This window comes from Tursiops truncatus, chromosome 1 (genome assembly GCF_011762595.2).
Source record: "Tursiops truncatus isolate mTurTru1 chromosome 1, mTurTru1.mat.Y, whole genome shotgun sequence".
NCBI lineage: Eukaryota > Metazoa > Chordata > Mammalia > Artiodactyla > Delphinidae > Tursiops > Tursiops truncatus.
The window spans coordinates 39,492,505-39,513,840 of NC_047034.1; the positions used below are offsets into that span (position 1 = coordinate 39,492,505).

The window sequence follows — 21,336 nt, forward strand, 5'->3', positions numbered from 1 at the left end:
ATAGTGGGTTGATCATTCCAATTTGTGTCAGGCCCAGGAAGACTGAAAAAACCTAGGATCTGATGGCATTGCTGCTTAAATCCTCAAGCAGGGGAGGGAGTTACTATGTAGACATCTGCACAGGCTATTCCTCAGTATATGAAGCTGTAAAGAAATGCCTTCAAACTTCCAAGAGCCCACTATCATTACCATTTTAAAGAGGAAAGGGGAAAGAACTGACTTCAGCAGCCATCAATCAGGTCATCTTTGTGCTCTCCATTTCTGGACGGAGACCTTCTGGATCATTGACCATGCACTTCTTGAATCATGGTGTGGCTTTAGACTTCAATGTGATGTAGCGGACCTGATCCTTTGCGGCACATCAGATATAGGAAACGTGCAGGTAACAAAACTAAGATCCCCACCCCTCCATTCAGTTATCATTTGATTTATTAAAACAAACAAACAAAAAACACTGAACAGCTATTCTAGTGGCTGTAAAATAAGCTTGTCTTTTAAAAATATTTACTAAATCTTAAAGATGTCCCATGATGGTTTATTTAGTTTCATGAAAATTAATGATGTCCTATATATCATGTGCATAGTAAGTCTAGTCATACTTATTGATGCAGTAAGAGAACTAAAAATTGAAAACGGGGTATTATTCTGCATACCTGATAATTCTTCCTATTTAAGAGCTTCAGAATACCAGCAAAAAGTCTAACTGGTAACCTAGGAATTATATACCCGTGAGGTATTCCTAACAGAAAACACAAAATTGTACATTTTGTGTACTGAGAAACCTGAAAGAGACGATCAGGTTTTTTGGTTCAATCTTCATTATAGGCAGAGGTTTTCAGTCACAAACTGAGCATTAGGGTGTCATTGGCGTTTGCTGTTTTAGCACTGTTTTATACAATGGTGCATTTCTTAGCAAAATGGAAAACAAAATTCAGAAAGCCAACATGTCCTGGTAGTGGTGTGTCCATGTGGAATATCCAACTGAAGGTACAGGGTAGTGACTTTCATCCCTGGCTGTGCTTGGAATCACTTAGGGGAACTTTAAAAAAAATTCTGTTGATGTCTGGCCTCTACCTCAAACTGATTAAATCAGAAATCTTGGGGGTGGAGCCAGGACTTCCTTTTTTAAAGCTCCCCTACTGATTCTAATGCATAGCCAGGGTTGAGAACCACAGGGTGATTGGTATTGTTCAGCCTTCTATTTATAGGACTCTAAGACATTTTTGTTAATCAGCATGTGTTTAGACCTGTCATATGTTTAAGTACTATGGGTTCTAAATAGAATATAATATTTGGATTTTCTTCATCAAAAGCTTCCAGTCTTAGGGAGATATAATAACACCCATAAAAATTAGTTAATCTTAACAGCATTATTGTTATAATAGCATATTTATATATTAAACTGTACTGTACTATTAATAACAGCAAACTCTTAGAAAGTACTTAAAATGGGCCAGATGCTGTTTCAAGCACTTTACATATATTAGCTCATTTAATCCTAGGAGGAATAGTATTAAATATAGTACCATTTTTATCACTATTTATAGTGAGGAAACTAAGGTACAAAAAGGTCAAGTTAATTGCCTAAAATCCAAAAACAAGTGACAGGGCTGGGAACCAAGTCCAGGTAGCCCAGCTGTTCTAGGATCAGAATTCTCAACCACTGCTTCTCAAAAATGTGCTTAAAGAATTTATATATATATATATATATATATATATATATATATATATATATATATATAAAATATAGGATCAAGAAGGACTTCATGTAAAACTGAGTCCTGCTGAATGTGAAGTGGCAGATTTCTTAGCAATGAAGCCTTGAAATAGCCAGTATATATATCATCATAGAAACTGCTTATTTAAACAACTCTACTGGCTTGATTACAATAATTGAGGATGAAGAAAAATGGAATATTCAAACATCTTTTGTATAGCTAGCCGGAAGAGCTGAAGAAAATTTTAGGAATACTGAAGTATATATAAATTGTAATTATGTATAGTTGGCAAAACTATAGATAAACCATCCTTTATACAGTAATCAGAAACGGGAAGGTAAAAGCTTTGGGAAAACTCTAAACATGAGATGGGGTCTTAAGTAATTGTCTCTTCAAATAAAGACTGCAATAGAAGTTACCTAATATTTTATACTGTAATTAGGCTTTATTGGCTAACCACAGATTGGTCTTTTTTTTAATACAAAAATAATTATAGTAATGTCAGTGAATTTAATAAGTAGATGCTGTATGGTCACAGAGATAACTCATACTAAGTAAAATTTTAAACCAAGTGAACTTCTGATCCTGGTCACAGAAGTGAAAGTCTTTTTTATAGTATTTCATGGAAAATGACTTTGGCTATTCTTTTACCCCTAGAGTGTAATTGTTTTTAAATTTTGCTTTGTTAAAAAAAAAAGAGTCAACCGGGCAAATGAAGTAAATGAGAATAATTAATTATATAACATTGTTTCATTACAGTGGATGAATATATTGCAATTGCAAAGGAGAAACATGGCTACAATGTGGAACAGGTATGTAGAGAAACATTTTAATATTAAAGTTTGCCTCAGTATTTATCAAATCCAAAGAACATCTCATGATAGTTTCTGTCTTAAGAAACTGCATAAGTTCAACCAACTTTATAGATACTACAAAAGTCCTAGCAAAGTCTGACCTTTCATCATCAAGGATTTTGCTTTTATAAACATTATTTATCTCAAGGACTTGAACATTTTTCTCTCGACACCTCTGTTTCTTATCTGTTTTGAGTTCTTCAAGTATCTGAAAGCCTTCAGGATTACTCTAGCAGATGCTCAAGAAAAAGGGAAAATATTTCTAAGTAGAGGTAATTCTCTTTGACTTTTTAACCTAAAAGTCCTAAAAGTTAAACTTTTAATTTAAAGAAATACTTAAGATTTTTAGATTTTGCAGGAAATCATTCACAAAGGGCTTTAAAAAAAATTAGATAACTTTAAAAAGAGATATATATGGCATATGGTTCATTATCCGTAGTAATAAGGGAATGGAGAACATGGAAAAGTAAAATAGAAATTCTTAAATTTCATTTTGACTAAGTAAAAAATCAACCTTTATCAGAATTAATATAAAGTAAGTGAATTTTCTGTAACCTGGATTATTAAGAGCTAACTTTATAGTTAGTAACATGATTAAATAATAGAAAGTCGTTTCAGTGAAACTGAGATGTTTATCTAAATGTAGTTAACTATTCTGTGGATTTTGAAGACTTTGATTACGTATTTTGTTTTTAAGCCTCGGCTTGCTTTTTAATATTTGTTTGAGAAGGTTAATCCTTCAAAATGTGACTATACATATTTTCGTTTTCAAGGAGTATTACCAAAGTACAGAAATTTAAAACTCACTATTTAAAAAGTTGCTGTATCTCTTCTTAAAAAATAAATCTTTATCCCCTAAATGATACTCTGTACCTTATAGTAAAGATAAAGACCTACCGCTTACTTACAATAGAGGGGAAAGTTGTTGAATTGTTAGAAATTATCCATTTCAGTCTTTCCTATGATTTGGTAATAAAGTCATTGAAGTAATTAATATGCCTCATAATAATTCTTTGTGTATATTATGATAATAAAGAACATTAAAAAATATATGTGGTAAAATATTGTTAAAGTTGCAGTTGAGGTACTCTTACTTCTTAGAAGTATTTAGCCCATGATACACTTCTAACAGGTTAAAACATAAATATTTCTCTACTGAGTCTTGACTGAGCACTTCTAGTTTTGTGTTATAATTGATAGTTTCATTTAAGTATTGACTTACAGGTTATTTTTCCTTTTAGCATATTTTTCTCTACACATTGACAAATGAATAAATGTGAGTGAAAGTCTTGATATGAGCCTACAAACCTGCTTTAGTAATTATAGCCACTCTCCTCAGCTCACTTTTTCTAGATTCTACAGCAAATATGGTATGTAAGAACATTTACTGTTCTGAGGCCCTGATTAAAAGAAATAAATAAATGAGGTATGCTACCTGGGCACCCCTGATTAAAAGCCCCAAACTGTGAGTGTATCTTCAGTTGAAGTCATAGGCTTAAGATTTTAACCTAATTTGTGTTTAACTCTCTTAAGTGTGATGGAACATAAGTCCATTAAAACCAAAGGGGAATGATTTCTCTTCAAAGGCACTTGGCATGTTGTTCTGGCATAAACATAACATTGAGAAGTCCCTTGCTGATCTCCCTAATTTCACTCCCTTTCCGGATGAGTGGACAGTGGAAGATAAAGTCCTATTTGAACAAGCCTTTAGTTTTCATGGGAAGAGCTTTCACAGGATTCAGCAAATGGTATGGTAATTTTGCTCTTACTGTGATTCATACCTGAGTGATAACCTTATTCTGTTGTTAAACACTTCCTAATTATTAAAAACAAAAAAGTTTTCCAATCTAATTTTAATTTTTAAAAATATTTTTAAATAAGTATATTTACATACAGTCTTATTTTCTACTATTCTAATGCATGATCATTATGTGTCATTTCACTGTAATAAATTAACATTTATTATGACTTAAGTATATGTTTAATAGAGTTATTAAATATGTCTGTCATTTCAGGAAAAAAATTTCAATTTTATTTTTAAATGTTTCATTTTTCTAACATTAAGATTTCATTTTCAAATTTATATTCCTTTGGATATGAAAACCAATTTTTAGAAATTCTGTATTATTTCAACATTGTTCAGGTGCTGTTGCTTTTTTTTTTATTTAAAGAAGAGCTATTTCTAGTTGTTAAATTTCTAGTATTGTGTCAAAATAATATAAATCTGAGAAGTTGCTACACTAAACTCTTTTAACTTGAATGAATGGAAATTAGATAATGTTTGCAAATATATCTAAGTGTCTTCCATAATCAAAGAGAACATTTTTAATTGGAAGTGTGTGTGCTTGTTTGCCAGTATGACAAAGCAGTGCATGATCATTAGTCATTTTGTAGCTTAAGTCTATTTGCATCATTTATCATTTTAATTTTATCTCTCCTTTCCCTGCTCAGAATAAATAGGAATATTTATTTAGAAATGTGAGTGACATAGGTGTGGTGGGGTGCTATGACTACAGCTGCATTTTTTAGCTCTATAATTCATAAAGGTACCTGGGAAAATATTTTTTGTCTATGCTTTTGTTTGCTAAGTATCAAAGAATAATAGAAATATTTTTCATTCTGTTAATCAGAGTTTATGAATAAACTTGCTTGATATTAACATGATTTTTTTTTCAAGCTTCCAGATAAGACAATTGCTAGCCTTGTGAAATATTACTATTCCTGGAAAAAAACTCGATCTAGGACAAGCTTGATGGATCGCCAGGCTCGTAAACTAGCCAATAGACATAATCAGGGTGACAGGTGGGTTGAATGCCTTTATGTAGTTACCGGTATTGCTTGTATTTCCTAAGGCAGAACAATTATCACAATACAGTGTAAATGCTTCTTATCCTTACATTCATGTTTCCACTCTGACGAGAACTGAGTGATCAGAAATCTTAACAGTAAGAACTCTCTTCAACTCTTTAACTGTTAATCATAGCCAGCAAACCTTGCAACTGAGTTATATGTGAGTTGTATTTAACTAATCACAAATGCTTCCTTTCAGTACTGATGTATTCAATACATACATTTAGAATATATTAAGAAATATATTCTCTGGCAGATGGTCTTTCCACAGTTATCTGAGTAACTGAGGTCCACATTATTGTAGCTGTATCTTTCTGGTAGTATAAAAGATCATTTTTTCAGTTCTCCACTTGGAACACATTTATTAATTTAATATAATAACTTATTATTTCAGTTCTCCAGTTGGAAAATAAGTATTATATCAAATTAATAAATGTGTTCTTTTTCCCAAATGATATTTCTTTCTAAATATCTTTCCTATTGGATCTCTGTTTTTAGCTAGAAATGTTTGCTTAAATGATTCTATATACCTAAAAGGGTAAACGTTTCTAAACACTACAGAAATCTAAACTATAAAAGCTCATCTTCCCAAGGACAACTCCTGGGGAATATTTAGTAAAATTATTAGCCAGGTATATTGCAGTTCGATGAGAGCACTGGAACAGAATGAAAGGAAGTGAATTAAGTTTATTAATCTTTGTTTTTTCTCAGTGATGATGATGTGGAAGAAACACACCCAATGGATGGAAACGATAGTGATTATGATCCCAAAAAAGAAGCCAAGAAAGAGGTAATGATAATCATTAGGGTGCTTATAATTGTTCTACAAATCCACTCCAAAAAACGAATAGTACTTCATATTAAGAAAAACATTTTTATATAATGGGTTAAAAGGTAGTAAATTTCAATGTTAATTGGAGGTTTTTGGAAAAATGATAACATCTAGAACTCCAATTAGCCAGTGAGTTAAGTAATTTTGGGGTTATCTCATCCACTCCGAAGTATAAAAGCCCTGCTACGATGTCTACTCTTTTTTTTTTTAATAAATTTATTTATTTATTTATTTATGGCTGCATTGGGTCTTTGTTGCTGCACGCAGGCTTTCTCTAGTTGCGGTGAGCAGGGGCTCCTCTTTGTTGCAGTGTGTGGGCTTCTCATCGCAATGGCTTCTCTTGTTGCAGAGCACGGGCTCTAGGCTTACGGGCTTCAGTAGTTGTGGCTCGAGGGCTGTAGAGCACAGGCTCCGTAGTTGTGGTGCACGGGCTTAGTTGCTCTGTGGCATGTGGGATCTTCCTGGACCAGGGCTCGAACCCATGTCCCCTGCATTGGCAGACGGATTCTTAACCACTGTGCCACCGGGGAAGTCCCCATGCCTATTTTTTTTTTTTTTTTTTTTTTTTTTAATTTCTGGCTGCCCCAAGTAGCTTGTGGTATCTTACTTCCCCGACGAGGGATTGAACCCAGGCCACAGCAGTGAAAACCCGGAATCCTAACCACCAAGCCACCTGGGAACTCCCCACGATGCCTATTCTTCACGCAGGCTCAGCGGCCATGGCTCACGGGCCCAGCCGCTCCGCGGCATGCGGGATCCTCCCGGACCGGGGCACGAACCCATGTCCCCTGCATCGGCAGGCGGACTCTCAACCACTGCGCCACTAGGGAAGCCTGATGCCTATTCTTTAATCCATAGAAAAGAAGTAGAACCACCCTCAGATAATACAATATTAGGTGTAGAATATTCTTGGAAAACATTTAGTTTATTCCATGTTATAACAAATTATTAATTAGTACCGGGTATACTGACAGCAGTGAAAATTGAAAGCTGCATCAAAGGAAGAGATGGAAGAATCCCCAACTAGAAGAGCACTCATATTCCTCAATTTAATGATAATAACGGTGACTTAAAATCATTAAAAAGAAAAGTTTTAAATTGATATGCATGCTCATTTATTAAGGCAAGGAATTACATAATTGTAAAAAAATAGACCAAATGTTGATGGGTAAAGGCTTGTGATGTATTGGCAGCTGTGGAATAGTGAAAATAACATTGAAAATTGGAGAATGTGACTTCATCCAATATGACTCCCATTCCTCCTCTTAAGGAACTCAATGCCATGGCCCATTCTGGCCCTTGTCATCTTTCATCAATGAAATTTAATAAATCCTACCCTTAACTTGATATTTTACTGATTTTCTTACTACTGCTAAATGTTCTCAAATTCCTTGATTCCTTCATTTCTTTTCCGAGTCTCCTTGTTTCCCTAAACCATAGACCAAATGACCAATTACTTAAGTTGCTCTCTTCCCAGTATCTTTGACTCCCCATTTCTCTCACCCTTCTGCTATTCCTTCTCTAACCCTATAAACCCACAATGCTGGATCAATTGCTATTCTTGGTCTGGTGTAGCAGGAGAAAATTGCAGGATCATGTACATTGTTGCTACTTACAAAAAGTAGTTTCCAATCTCAGTGTAGCCCTTAGCACCTCTCAGTTTTTAACCTGTAATTTTCAGTTTTTTCCATTGGTAAAAGTAAAAGGTTCTGACAATCAAAGAGGTAATATGTATAAAAGCACTTATTACAGTACCCAGTACATAATAAATCTTGAATAAAATTTATTATGTAAGCAACTGTTTGAACATTCATCCTTTGCTACACATCACCTACCACCTCTCCACTCCCCTAAAAAAACTTAGCAGATAACTTCACTTTCTACTTCATGGAGAAAATATCAAGCAGGAACACCCTTAAATTCCAGCCCTTCCTCTGTGCTACCATACTAGCCTTTTTATCTGAGTATATTTACACTTAGGATGTTATACTAAAATTATTGTCTTTTGCCCACTAAGCTGTGAACTCTTTGAAGTCAGGCCCTCAGTAACACTGGAACATCTGGTATCCCCTAGCACTTCACATAGTACTCATTGTCCACTTCCTTGCTGGTACTTGATAGGATCAGATTTTTAAAATGTCACAAATTCAGTAATATGAAATTACTGAATGAACAGTCTGAGCTGAATGCCTCTCTCATTCAAGATAGGCCCCTCCCCTTGTTCTGTATAATTTCACTGCTTGTTTGACCTATCTTATCCCTTCATATTGCCTCTAGGACCTTCTGTTTGCCATACTTTCAACCTTTTCATTGCAGCCCAGAAGTAAGCTCCAGTCTTTCGTTTAAAAGCATGACTATCTCCCAACCAGTCTAGAAAGAATTATCCTCCTTAGCATGACTTCACTTGAGTTTGCTTCAGTCAGACTTCTGTCCCTTTACTTCACTGAAACTGCTGATAGGTCAGCAGTGACCTCCTAACTGCCACATCCGAGGACTGGTTTCTCAGTGTACTCTCCTTGTGCTTCCTGTATTATTTCAAGTTATTGACCCCTCCCTTCTTCTGAAAATCTCTTTTTGAGTTTTCTAACACCATTCTCTGATTCCTGTCTACCTTTTTAACCACTGTGTCTCAGTTTTAGTGACTTCTTTTTCTCAATTACTCTGTTCATTTTGTCATTACCGTTTTTAATTCTCTCTCTCAAATAACTGTAAATTTTGTTCTTTTCTCTTTGGTCTTTCTAGGTGACTGCCTTTTTTTAGGTTCTCATCTCTTCTCTGAATTACTGACATTTTCTGTCTTATCTTAATTTACCTTATCTCCATGCCTCCAGACTCTGCACCACACCTTCCAAGTCCATTCTTCACCCTGCTGCCAAAGCAATCTTTTTAAAACCAAATTTACTGTTTGCAGCCCTTCCGTGGCTTTGTCCATAGGATAAAACAGTCTTTCTAGTTAGGCATTCCCTGCCCCACCCCACTTATTTCACATTCCTAAGAGAGTTTCAGGTAAGTGTTTTAGTTCCCCCAGCCTTTGTTCTTTGTTGGTCCATTTTTTTTCTAGAATTTCCTTTCTTCTCAAATCTGCCAGGCAAATTCCTCATAACTCTGCAACATGTAGCTTGTCTATGAACTCTCCTGTGCCTTATGTTGAATTGACCACCTCCTTAGTTTTCTTTAAATCCATTGCAGTACTCATTGAGCTAAGTGGTACTTGTTTACATCTGGTTTCCCCTCACCTGCCTACCTATCCCTGGGTGGTAAGCTCTTAAAGAGCAAGAATTGTGTCTTAACTACAGGGCCTGGTAGATAGTAGGCTTTCAGTCAAATTTATTTTAACAGATGAGAATATATGTTATGAATTCTTAATTACTGTACAAATATGAGAGATTAGGGATTTGGGTTTAGTTATGTAGGAAATGTATGTATGTGGAATACTGTTTTTTCCAACTATGTGAGATGGTACTTACACATTTGGTCTTTTGTTGGCCTGTGATCTCATCCTGTTAGCAAATGTAGTGAGGGGAGTAAAAGTTAAAAAGTGTTAAAAACATACTGCAAGGTTGTGGTCCGAGGCTCGTACTGTTTGTCAGCAGCTTCATTCATTTCTCTGTTCTTTCACAGATGATAGGGACACCACTCAGGGAATGATACTATATCATTGCCTTTAACACATCTTTATAGCTGCTTCTGCATGTTGTTGACACATTATATGGAAAGGTTTTTATTTTTAACTTTTAAAAATTATGAACTATACATACCATAGACTATGTACAATTTAAAGAATAATAATAAAACAAACACCAGTGTGTCCATGACTGAGCTCAAGAAACAGAAGTCCTTTGTGTATATTTTCCTTATTGCACCCCTCCCTTCTTTCCAGTGGGAACATCTATCCTGAAATTTATCAATTATTCACTCCCTTTTTTATAGTTTTATCACAAAGTTATGTATCTCTGAGCAACTCACATTTACTTTTGTACATTTCAGACTTGATTTAAATGGAACCATATTGTATGTGTTCAGCTACCCGCATTTTTTTGTTGCTGTCCAACATGTTTTTGCAGTTCATTTTCATTGCTGTATTACAGTGTTCCCTTGCATGCATATGCTACAACTTAGCCACTCTCTAATTAATGGACATCATTTGTAGCTTTTTATTATTATGAACAATACTGATAAGAACATACCCTGGATACATATATATCAGAGTTCCTTTGGGACAGTGGTTCTCAGCTAGGTTTAGTATTACTCACATAAAGGGCATTTAAAAATTATGGACGTGTTTTTGGTTGATGGGCACCACTGGCATATAATGGGAAAGGGATGCCAGCTCTCCTGAAATGCACAGCACAGATTGTTCCACCAAAATGCCAGCAGTGACTTAGTGAGTAATAATACCCTAGGATTGTTTGGAGTGGAATTACTGTATTTTAGGGTATAACCATGTTTAACTTTCCTAGGTAATGGCAAATCATTTTCTACATTTGATGTACTTCTGTTGGGCTATGAGAGTACTCATTATCCAGTTCCTTGCCAATACTTTATGTGGTAAGACTTTCAAGATGTTAGAAATCTGATAACCTGAAATGGTATCTCATTGTGTTCTCAATTCATTCATGAGATTACTAATAAGGCCGATTATTTTTCCATCTGTTGTCTATTATTGTGTCTTTTTTTAATGCTTATTTGTGTTTGTTTTTTATCTATTGGTTTGGTTTTGTCTTTTTCTTAAAGACAATGTATAAAATTTTTAAGTTTTAAAGTTTTGTTTTTTACATTTAAGTCCTTGATCTTTCAGTAATTAGGTTTTGTTTATGTTGTGAGATAGAGACCCGTTTTTATTTATTTGTTTTCCAATATGGAAGCGAGTTCATTTCTTTCAACTGGTCTGCCATGTCAGCTTCATCATAGATGAGGTTTCTATATATGTATGGCTCTCTAGTCTGCTTCTCTTGTCAGTCACACAATGTCTTGATTACTATAACTTTATAATAAGTCTTGATAGCTGCTAGGATGAGTCCCATTACTTGGTAGTGCTTCTAAAGGTGAAAGTCCTTGGCTATTTTTGGACTTTTGCTCTCAAACTTCAAAGTAGGAAAGTGCTACTTGATGTTCCGTTGAATCTACATATAAACTGGAGAGAAATGAAATCTTTAATTGTTTGTAGATTAGTTTGCATTTCCTATATAGAGGTTTATATTATCTGAAAATAACAGCAGTTTTATTTCTTTTCAGTCCTTATAATACCTTTTATTTCTTCCCTTACTGAACTGGTTAGAATCACCAGTATAATGTTGAATGAAGTTATGATAGCAAATATTTTTATCTTATTCCTGACTTTAGAGAGAATGATTTTTATGTTTCAGCATCAAGTAGGATGTTATTAAAGGTTTTTGACTTGCTCACATGACTGGTAGTTGATATACTAGCTGTTAGCTAGCATTCCTCTCTAGCCTGGTGGTCCCTTAGTAATTTGGTTTCTGACCATGGCTGGTTGCCTCCAAAGTAATCATCCCCAAATCTACTGCATTCTGTTGGTTTTAAGTGAGTTACTAAAGTTGGTCCAGAATCAAGGAAAATGGGAGAGGGTCCCACTTCTCAGTGGTTGGAATGTTGAAGAATTTGAGGATATGTTTTAAAACCTCCAAGTCTAGAATGTCAAATTTTCATGAATGTTTTTCCATGTGTGCTTGAGAGTAATACATACTCTAATTATTGGTTACAGGTTTTTTATGTGTCTTAATTGAAGCTTGTCAGTTATATGCTTGAAATCAATATTCTGTTACTGCTTGCCTACTTGCTAGGGTTGTTTAAGTGGGTGTTTATGTGCTTATCTGATGGATTATTGAGAAATAATACTTTTTATATTTTGAAGCTATTGTTATTAGGTGTATAGAAATTGTTTTATCTTGTTGAATTGAACCTTTTATCAATATGTAATGACCCTTTCATCTCTTTTGATGTCTTCTATTTTTCAAGATTATTTTGTCTGATATAACTCTTATCACCTTTCTTTTGTTAAGTGTTTGCCTGGTATATCTTTTTTTTTTTTTTTTTTTTTTTGCGGTACATGGGCCTCTCACTGTTGCGGGCTCTCCCGTTGCGGAGCACAGGCTCCGGACACACAGGCTCAGCGGCCGTGGCTCAAGGGCCCAGCCGCTCCACGGCATGTGGGATCTTCCCGGACCGGGGCACGAACCCATGTCCCCTGCATCGGCAGGTGGACTCCCAACCACTGCGCCACCAGGGAAGCCCTGCCTGGTATATCTTTATTGCTTATTTTCAACATTTCTGTGTCCTCACATTTTAAGTATGTGTCTTACAGGAGCATATAGGTTGGGTTTTATATTTTATCTAGAGAGTTTAGCTCCTATATACCAGTCATGATCATTGATATTTGTATTTTTGTTCTTTCTTATTTTTACCTTCTATTTGACTTGCTTTTTCTGGTTTTCTTTCCCCTCCTTTATGGCCTTCTTTTTGGATTAAGAACCCATCTCTTGTTTGATTTTTTTTTTTTTAACTGTCTACTAGTCTGGAATGTTTCTATATTTCTATTCTTACTGTGTATTCTGAAAATTTTATCCTGTATATTTAACTTAAAGCCTAATATTGGTGTTTTTAATGGGATTCTAATTAATATAAGACCCTTAGGCTGCTTTGACTTCAACCACTATCCTCTTGATTTATATGCTATTTTTGCCAAGTTTTACTTACATCTTATTTTTTAAAGTATCTCATATTAAACACATAGTCGGGGTTAGTTTAGATTTACTCACATGCTTAAAATTAATTTTGCTTATCATTCTTTCTTGAATCTTAGAACTTTCTTTGAAAATAATTTTTCTTTTTTCTAAAGTGTATCTTTTACAGGTTAATTTAGTGAGAGTCTATTGATTATAAATACAGTCAGTTTTGGAATGTCCAAAATGTCCTTCCTTGTTCTTGAACACTTAGTTTTGCTGGGGTTAGACTCCTAGGTTGACGGATATTATTTGAAGATATTATTCTACTGCTTTCTGATTTCTGTCATTGCTTTAGAGAAGTCTGCTGTCAGGCTAGTTACCATTCCTTTGGAGGTAATTTAGCTTTTCTCTTTGTCTGCTTTTATGATCTCTTCTTTGTCTTTAGTGTTCTGTAGTTTCATTTTAATGTATCTGGGTATGGATTTCTTTTTTTAAACTTGCTTCGGATTCATTTGTACTTTCTGAATCCTGTCTTAAGTTCTGTAAAATTCTCATTTGTTGTCTCTTTGAATATAGATTCTCCCTCATTCTCTCTATTCTTTCTTTTGGGAATTCTTTTAGAAATGTAATGGACTTTTCACATGTCTCTTAACCACTCATATTTTCCATCCTTTTGTCTTTCCATACTTCTGTACTATGTTTTGGGCATTTTTCTCATATGTGCATTTGAAGTCACTAATTTTCTTTTGAGCTCTGTCTGATCGGCTAAGTAACCCATCCATTGAGTTTCTAATCTTATTTATAATATTTTTTATTTCTAGGTGTTCTATTTGGTTCTTTTGCATATCTGCTTGGTCAGTTTTGATACACTCACTTCTTGTAAGAATATTCCATATTTTCAGTTCTTTTATTTCTTTGTACACATATAACACATGTATTGTATTCTCTTTACCTAGTAATTGTAATATTTGTCATCTTTGCAGATATAATTCTATTGTTTGCTCTCTGCTGTGTTTCACTCATGAGGCTTGTTTGGCACTCTGTGGTTGTGAGCTCATTTTCCTTGGAACATATTTGTTGAAAATTTTTGAGACCTGGTTTTACAGTGCATTCTTCTGAGGATAGTTTCCCTTTACTCCTGCTAACTGTCTGAAGGCCCTACCAACCTGAGACACTTCAGAGTACATTTTCGACTTGGAGTTTTTCAGGCCAGACATTCCTGTAAATTTAGTCCCCAAACCTGCCTGAATATAGGCCTGTGGTTAGGGATTCTTAGGGAAGACTTTTTGGTTTCTTTCCTTTCCTTTCGGCCAAAGATGAATTAGGCATGACTTTCTTTAATCATCTTCTCCCTCTGCAGGGCAGGGGCACTTTTCCTACTTTGCACAATGATGGAGTCCCCTTCCAGAGTTCTGGCTTTATCTCCTGTGCCCTGCACCTGTTGTCCATTGAAGCCTAGGCAAATGTCAGCTCCTGCATCCTTGCTTATCCCTCTGGTTTCCTGCTTTCTCATCATTTCTGGTCTCTGAGGGATTTCCTCACCTCTCTGCCAGCTCAGAAATTAATTTAAAAGATTTAAAAAATATGTTTGATCTAGGGACTTCCCTAGTGGCACGGTGGTTAAATATCCACCTGCCAATGCAGGGGACACGGGTTCGAGCCCTGGTCCAGGAAGATCCCACATGCCACGGAGCAACCAAGCCCATGCGCCACAACTGCTGCGCCTGCGCTCTAGAGCCCATGAGCCATAAGTACTGAGCTTGTGCACCACAACTACTGAAGCCCTCGTGCCTAGAGCCCGTGCTCCGTAACAAGAGAAGCCACCACAATGAGAAGCCCATGCACCACAACAAAGAGTAGCCCCCATTCACCGCAACTAGAGAAAGCCCGCACGCAACAAAAACCCAATGCAGCCAAAAATAAATAAATTTATTTTTTAAAAAAATACTTGATCTAGCAATTGTAGAAGTGCTATACTGGGAGGAGTTTCCCTGAACATCAAATCTGCCATGTGTTGCTTTGAGTTGCATTTTAAGCAACAAGGTGGATTATACTTCACTATACAATTATTTTGTGACTTTTCTTGGAGTTTCTTTTCTAAAGAATTGGATTATTAAGTCTATTCAGTGAAATAACCTTCAGCCTAATGGACACAAGTTTCTAATGGATTCCTGTCTCAGAAGCACAGAATAACATTGTATTTTTACATCACACTTTAAGAATATTGTAAGTAATAATGAAATCCTCCTTAAGAGTTCATGGTGATCATTGTTAGAACTTTTCTATCCTCTTCCAAAATGCAAATTTGAACTTTATTTTATTCACAGATAAATAGACTTGGAGTTTAGAAATGTTGTTAGGATTAAAATAATCCTGTGCCCTTTTTAATTTTTAGAAGGCATAGTTCTCTTTCACCAACACTAAAGTGAGAATGAGATGTTATCTCTTTTTTACCAGTTGTCTAATTTGCCACTTGTCATGATTCCTAATTTGCCCCTTTTTTTTACTTTCTTTAAAACTTTGCACTTAATAAGTTATAGCTTCCCCCTCCCCTTTATTGCTGAGGGAAAATATATCCCATCTTGAAATCTTGAAGCAAACAGAAATAGTTTAGAGTCCACCTTATTTTTTCATTTGTTCATAGTCCTCTAGGCATAGAAACCAAACATTTTATTGAGTGGATTAATCAAAGATACGTTATGGTATATGCTCATTTCCTCCTAATTGATGAGTTGTTGTGTGTGTGTGAATTTGGACTCGTATGTAATATAATTGGTTAGAAGTATTTTGTAGGTGTACTTAGTGTAACAGATGCTTCTACTAGTAATAGACTGTTTTCAGTTTATACATTTGTAAAAACCAAATGACCTATTTTTCTGTCTTTATTCTTCCAGGGTAATACTGACCAACCTGTCCAAACTAGCAAGATTGGACTTGGGAGGAGAGAATATCAGAGTTTACAACACCGCCATCATTCTCAGCGTTCTAAGTGCCGTCCACCTAAGGGCATGTATTTAACCCAGGAAGATGTGGTAGCTGTTTCCTGTAGCCCCAATGCAGCCAACACCATCCTGAGGCAACTGGACATGGAGTTGATCTCTTTAAAACGTCAGGTATTTTATAAAAATCATATTTTCGATGATTCTATCTATTTTGCTTATATACTTTTATCTCCGTAAACTCAAGTTTTTTTGCAGATTTTCTCAGCCACCCGTTTACATAAGTTTTGTTTTTTTATTTACCTTGTTTCCAAGTTATAAGATGCCTCTGTCTTTCTAGATTTGAATCCCAGCATTGCTGCCTGTTAGCTTTGTGATGTTGGGAAATACTAGTCTCTATAAGCTTCAATTTTTTATTTATAAAATTGGGCGCAATGATCCTACTTCTCTCACAGGTTGTTGGGAATCATTTGAGATAACACGTGTAGATTGTTCAGCAGTGTTTGGCACATTTTGAATGCTCAGTGAATAATGGCTGCCCTCTTCATTATTATCATTATCACCAGTAGTAGTAGCAGCAATATTATTTAAAAGTATCATTATCATAATCAGGTAGTGGTTAAGTTAGGTTTTAGAGTCAGTGATCCTATGTTCTAACCCTAGCTACACTGTCTACTTCCTGCGCAACCATAGAGGAGCTTGTTTAACTTCTCTCAACTTCAGTTTTCCCATCTCAAAATGAGGATAGTAATATTTTTGCTTGGGGGGAATTAAACAAGATAGTATATGGTAAGTGCTTACAACATTACTGCCTTGCACATAATATGTACTCAATTAATGGTTGTTATTAGGACTCCGGTCTTTCTCAGTCATGTTTTCCTTTATTTATTTGTTTGTTTCTCTTGTTTTAGGTACTCTTCTAAGTCTGTACTTTCTTGCTCTAAATTAACCAGCCTTACACTATTTGCCAGAGACTTCTGAGTCTACTTCTCAAGCTGTGGCTTTTCTCCCAAGCTCTGTAGCTACATTTCCAGCTACGAGCTAGACATCTCATCTAACCCCCAAAAGATTTCTTTCTGTGTTCCTTGTCTATTGAAACATCTGAATCATCCTTGACTCATCCCTTGCCTTTATCACTCCCCCAACACACACAAACATAAGTGGTAAGTTATGTGAGTTTCATCTCTGAAATTTCCTTTAAATCAATCCCCTTATTTTTAATCTCATCCCTACTACCCTTGTTCAGGCCCTCATCACCTCTTATCTGACAATCCCTGTCTTGTTGATTCTCCTTGCTGTCCATCTCTCTTCAGCTCTATGTTACACATTGTTATCAGTGTTATCCTTTTAAAATTCTGGTATAATCCAGATGACTCATCTTAAAACTCTTCATTAATTTCCACTTGCCTTTAGCAGGTTACAGCAGAGCTAGGCAGGAATTTATAGGAAGGTCATGTTAAGAAATTTAAAATTCATCATGAGTTAGAGAACCACTGAAGGATTTAAAAGAGGTATAACGTGGTCATATTTACGTTTTTCAGCTTTATCTCTTCGTATTTTTTTTCCAGTAGTTGCTCTAGGGATGATAATATGCATGCTTAGCTTACAGTGTCATCCTCGCTTAGATATTACAATGTGCATCCTTAGAGTTACTATTATACCACTTCACATATAATGTAAGAACCTTGCAACAGGGTAGTATGGACCAAGATAGTTTTTCTCTATACCAAACATTCAAATTTCTCTATCCCTTGACCCTGGTTACTCACCCAAACTGCTTTTATATTTCTCTTTTCTTCTCCAGCAAACTTCCTGAATAAATATCTATCACATTAGCTTACCCTGCTTTCTTACCACTTATTCTCAGAGGCTTCCCAATCTAATTTCTGCCCTACATCCCATCGCAATTCTGCCACTGAAAAAGCTATCTTAAGATTGTTTATGAACAAGTTGCCAGGTCTAATGCCCTCTTCTTCGTTCTTATCTCTTTTGACAATCACTTCTTCCTTCTTAGAATTCCTTTGTTTTGACTTATATGACCCTGGACTCTCAAGTATGTATATAGTATATATTTGATTGAATGCTTTGCCTTTAGTCAAACCATACTTGTGTGCAAGACTCCCATCTTCCAACCCACAGCACTCCTTCTCTTTAGAGAACTTCTGAAACACTTTGCCTGTGATATTTTTAAAGTGCGCAGAATTTTTTTTTTGGCAGTACACGGGCCTCTCACTGTTGTGGCCTCTCCCGTTGTGGAGCACAGGCTCCGGATGCGCAGGCCCAGCGGCCATGGCTCACGGGCCCAGCCGCTCCGCAGCATGTGGGATCTTCCCGGACCGGGGCACGAACCCGCATCCCCTGCAACAGCAGGCGGACTCTCAACCACTGCGCCACCAGGGAAGCCCTCGCAGAATTTTTTTAAGTAATGAAGGAATAAAATGTACTCAGTCACCTGTAATCATACTTAATCCTCAACACTACTACTTCACTACTACCTCACTTAAGACTATTTTTATTGATTTTTTAAATTAATTTATTTTTTTAATTTATTATTTTTGGCTGTGTTGGGTCTTCGTTGCTGCACACAGACTTTCTGTAGTTTCAGCGAGCGGGGACTACTCTTCATTGCGGTGTGTGGGCTTCTCACTGCGGTGGCTTCTCTTGTTGCAGAGCACGGGCCCTAGAGCGCGCAGGCTCCAGTAAATGCGGTGTGTGGGCTCAGTAGTTGTGGTTCATGGGCTCTAGAGCACAGGCTCAGTAGTTGTGGCACACAGGCTTAGTTGCACCGCAGCATGTGGAATCTTCCCGGACCAGGGCTCAAACCCATGTCCCCTGCATTGGCAGGCGGATTCTCAACCACTGCACCACCAGGGAAGTCCTATTGATTTTTACAAAGGAACTTTTTTAAAGCTTTAAGTTCCTTTCTTGGATATTCGTTTGATGTGTAACATAGTAAAGATTTGCACTCTTGGATTTGCAAATTCTACCACTTTTATATCCCAGACGCATCTCATAAGCAGTGTCCAGACTGAATTCTTCCGTGCCCACAAGGTATCTGTTCCTCTTTTTGCATTCCCTGTCTGGGTGAATAGCACCACGTACACTCAGTTACTCAAACCAGTGACCAAAGAGTTATCCTTGATTACTCCCCCTCCCTAATTCTCCACAATCAGTTGTTTACAAAGACGTCTTAATTTTGTTTCCAGGTTATTCCTTAACCCATCTCTGTGCACCACAGCCACCGCCACCCCTTCATTTCTACTGTTTAAATCGAAGTCCTCAACGTTTCTCATTCGGATTGTTACATTAACTTCTATCTTCTTCACCCCATTCTGTTCTGCAGATTACTACTGGAATTATCGTTATAAAAGTGAAATATGGTTGTGTCGCTCCCTTGCTTAAGGTTTCCTTCAATCTCGGCAAGATTCAAATTCTTTGGTCTGGCCCCAGCCTAACTGCTTGCTGCTGCTTTAGGGCTGTCATGTCTTTCTAATGCTATTCTGCCTGGAAGACATTCCTTCCCCACAATCTTGTCTACCTGCTTCATTGTTATTAATCCATTAAAACTCAATTTAGGTGTCATCTCCTCTGGAAAACTTTCCCTAATCTTCCCCATGATCCACACCTGCTAACACATGCAAACACACTTACTCTCTTCTTTCTCTCTCCAAGACTACGGTGTTTTAGCACTTATCATACTTTTATATTTATTTATCTCCCCACTAATCTATGAAATCCCTAAAAACTGAGACTTCACATTTTATCTCTTTATATCTATCTAACATGGCTGATCAATTAACTTCATTTGAACCAACCTAGATTTATACATTTTAGCTTTGTTTTTAAGATCTCAGGTGAAAAAAAATTTTGCACATCACTTTATAAATATCAGATTGTCCGTACCGGAAAAACAAAAATAGAAAAAAAATAAACAAATGAACAAACAAAAAATCCTAACCCTTAATATTCTAGGTAGAGATTAACTAAATTGCTAGTGGAATAGTAGTTTCAAACTTGGCATGGTTCAAAATCAGGTTCTACCTCCTATTTCTATAGCCTTGGGAGTTTCTTAATTTCTCTGTACCTTACCTTCCTCATCATTAAATTGTTACAATAGAAATAGTCAGTTCTGCTATAATGCTTGTTTTGAAAACATGAATTTTTTCCAACACAGTTGATATACTAGGGAACAGTTTGAACATAATGTGACTTTTGCATTTGCTTACATGTGATTTTTGTTAGGGAAAAACTACATCTTGCTGAGTACATGCCCACACACTTCAGATGTATACCAGCTACCTCAATTCACTGTGTGTTACGTGCCATCCACATCCACATCTGCTGTTAAAACTTTTAATCTGTTTTCAAATAACCCTTCTTCAACCACTTCCCAATGACTCACAAATTGCAGTTATTTTGACACCTACTTACGTAAGCAACCTTTTAAGGTAAAGTATCATCTTTATTGTAACGCTTGTGAATTTCTTTATTATTTGAATGTATAAAAACTGTGCTATCATTTTTATTAGGTGTCTGTCTTACGTGTCACTGATGAAGTTTTTGAGTGTTGTGTCCCAAGCTCCTTTTCCCCATAAGCCCTGTGGTTTTTATTGTGCAGTTTTGCCTAGTACAGTGGCTTTTGAGAATGCATATGTCAGGTTATAACAGAACTGATTGTACTTACTTCACAGAGTAGTTATGAGAATTAAGTGATTTATTACATATGATGCACTGGCAATGATGCTTCACATAATAAACACCTAATAAATATTATCCACTGTCATCATTACTATTCTTATTAGAATAATTGTTATTTGACCAAAGCATTATGGTAATGAGAAATATTGGTGGAATTTAATCCCTATATATACCAGTTGTCTTGGATTATAAGAGACATTGTTTCAGATATTCAAACACTATCATTTATGAGTCTGTTAGATATGTATATAGTTGATGTGTATATTACTTGAATGAATGTTGTATCACACACTAAGTGTGATAAGTGTCCTATCCTCACGAACTTCAGTTTAACAGGGTGTTGATATATATCCTTTTCACTTATTGAATACTCAAAAATTCACCTAAGTAGATGATCTGATTCATATTTTGGGTTATTTTGTTGAAGGTTCAGAATGCTAAGCAAGTAAACAGTGCACTTAAACAGAAAATGGAAGGTGGAATTGAAGAATTCAAACCTCCTGAGGTATGTTATTGAGGAGTACATGTGCTAAGTACAGTGAAACCTTGTTCTTTGAGTTATCCAGTGTTCAACTACTATTTTGGTTACATGTTAATACTTTGAAGGTTTTATAATATGGATAATTTATTATGTCTCTATTTTGTCATTTAGATAGTTACTCTCTTGAGACTTGGCTAATGATTTACATTAAATCATTTCGTCCCTGTCCTTAGCACTTCTTATCAAGCAAAGTAATTAGGGAAAATAGCGATACTAGT

The 21,336-nt window shown here is 35.9% G+C and overlaps 1 protein-coding gene across 5 annotated transcripts in view; it reads left to right on the forward strand.

Annotated features, from left to right (window-relative positions):
• RCOR3 (REST corepressor 3) overlaps positions 1–21,336 on the forward strand; it is a 50,289-nt gene that overhangs the window by 9,169 nt on the left and 19,784 nt on the right. For 3 of the 5 annotated variants that reach the window (XM_033852999.2, XM_033853007.2, XM_033853008.2), the window contains exons 4-9: positions 2,478–2,530; positions 4,159–4,320; positions 5,250–5,374; positions 6,134–6,212; positions 15,835–16,053; positions 21,005–21,082. In XM_033852999.2, the coding sequence (XP_033708890.1) occupies positions 2,478–2,530; positions 4,159–4,320; positions 5,250–5,374; positions 6,134–6,212; positions 15,835–16,053; positions 21,005–21,082 (716 nt within the window). Of the gene's footprint in view, positions 1–31; positions 383–2,477; positions 2,531–4,158; positions 4,321–5,249; positions 5,375–6,133; positions 6,213–15,834; positions 16,054–21,004; positions 21,083–21,336 lie in introns of all 5 variants that reach the window. The other 2 variants (XM_073802983.1, XM_033853009.2) reach the window with 2 other exon arrangements.